We start from the raw sequence: 1,556 nt of genomic DNA, 5'->3' as shown, positions 1-1,556 counted from the left end.
GGTGCAAACACCGCTGGGAAGGAGAGCGCTCTCCCTCTGACCCGAGACAAAAGGGCCGTTCGAAAACTTCACGTCCTTGTTTGCTTCTCTCCGTTCTCCCTGGGCAGCCCAAGTGCCCTTCTGTACCCCATTTTGGGTGATAAAAAGGTATTTTGGGGTTGGTTTTCTGTCGCCGAGGGCTCTCTTCGGTTCGGTGATGCTTAACTCTGCTGAGAGCACTTAAAATTTAAAAACCCGTCAACGTCAACGTGAAGAGAAACGTAGAATCCCCCGGCGGGCCATTTATCTGCAGGGGGAAAAAATATTCATAATTAAAACCAGTTTTCCTTTCGCTCTTTCTAGGTGAACTCACGACAGAGCTGGGTAAGTCCTTTTTTAAAAAAAAAAGGAAAAAAAAAAAATCAAATTTGTGCCGATATCTTGTTTGTATTTAGTTTGGGGTCTGGTAGGAGCAAGCCTTTGCTTTAAGATGAGGAAAGTCAGTTAGGGGGTGGGTTAGCCTATATAAAATTAGAGGCAAAATGCAAATTACAATTATAACTCGCCGTGCGGGATGGAAAAACAAGACTTCTCTCTAGCTGACGAACGCACGCAGCGAAGGGGGGAGTAGTTAGGAATGACTCTTTTCCCCCACCCCTTTCCTTTCTGTTTTCCCTTATTTAGGAGAACGCGATATGAAAATTGGTAGGTGCCCGTCTGCTTCCCGGATCCCATGGAACTCGGTGTGTGGAATCATGACTTTTTATCTTCATTATTATCCTTATTATAGTTAAAATCAGTATTTTTTTTTTTTTTCTCCTCCTCTCAAGATGAACTGTCTGCAGAAATCGGTGAGTGTTTTTTCTCTGCCTTCCAACAAAACAAATACACGCAGTTCGCGGTCTGTGTTCTGGTATTATTTTTTTATACGAAGGGGAAAAAAAACCAGATTATAACAACTTTGTTTGCTTTTTTTTTTTCTTGCTTGCTTTCCTTTATTTAGAAAAAGGTGATAGAAGAATTGGTGAGTATCAGACTTCCCCCCCCCCCCCAGCGACACGGACTTCGGGTGTGCTCGAGGCCGGCGTGACCGCCCTGGCGTGAACCGTAACGGAAAGCCGTTCTTTTTTCCCCCCCCCTCTCTTTTTCAGGTGAACTCGCTGCAGAGCTTGGTGAGTCGCTTGGATTGCAGGAAAAAAAGATAACGCAAGCCGGTGTTTGTCTCCTACGGGGTGGGGTTTTTTTTTTATTTCTTGTGCTTTTTTTTCTGAGCTACTTCGGGGAATTTGCCGGCAACCGGGGCTAATGGGGATAAAGTAGAAAGACGCATGCACTGTGCTTATAGAATATATTGTATATGATAATTATACGTGTTAATCTCTAATAATCATATATTAATATACTGTGTGGTTGCCTTATTAATGTCACTATCATAATCCGTGCAAACAATAACAGCCGCTAGGCACAGAAATGTATTCTCGCTTTGGGAGCCAGGAGAGTCTTAGAAAGGCGGAACGCAAAAAGGCGGAGAAACGTGCGATAACCGCTTCTGTCGTTTCTCTTCCCAGAGGAATACA

General features: G+C 43.8%; 2 protein-coding genes across 2 annotated transcripts in view; both read left to right on the top strand.

Annotated features, from left to right (window-relative positions):
* Positions 1–1,556, top strand: part of LOC103898530 (zinc finger protein 721) — a 165,826-nt gene that overhangs the window by 145,997 nt on the left and 18,273 nt on the right.
* LOC103898521 overlaps positions 80–1,556 on the top strand; it is a 2,648-nt gene continuing 1,171 nt past the window's right edge. The window contains exons 1-6 of the mRNA XM_019471941.1: positions 80–363; positions 664–684; positions 810–830; positions 983–1,003; positions 1,131–1,151; positions 1,548–1,556. Coding sequence (XP_019327486.1) covers positions 675–684; positions 810–830; positions 983–1,003; positions 1,131–1,151; positions 1,548–1,556 — 82 coding nt within the window. The 5' untranslated portion in view covers positions 80–363; positions 664–674. The remainder of the gene's footprint in view (positions 364–663; positions 685–809; positions 831–982; positions 1,004–1,130; positions 1,152–1,547) is intronic.

Source organism: Aptenodytes forsteri, unplaced genomic scaffold (genome assembly GCF_000699145.1).
Source record: "Aptenodytes forsteri isolate BGI_AS27 unplaced genomic scaffold, ASM69914v1 Scaffold403, whole genome shotgun sequence".
Classification (NCBI taxonomy): domain Eukaryota; kingdom Metazoa; phylum Chordata; class Aves; order Sphenisciformes; family Spheniscidae; genus Aptenodytes; species Aptenodytes forsteri.
The sequence above is the reverse complement of the archived record's forward strand: the minus strand, read 5'-3'. Positions and strand labels throughout refer to the sequence as shown.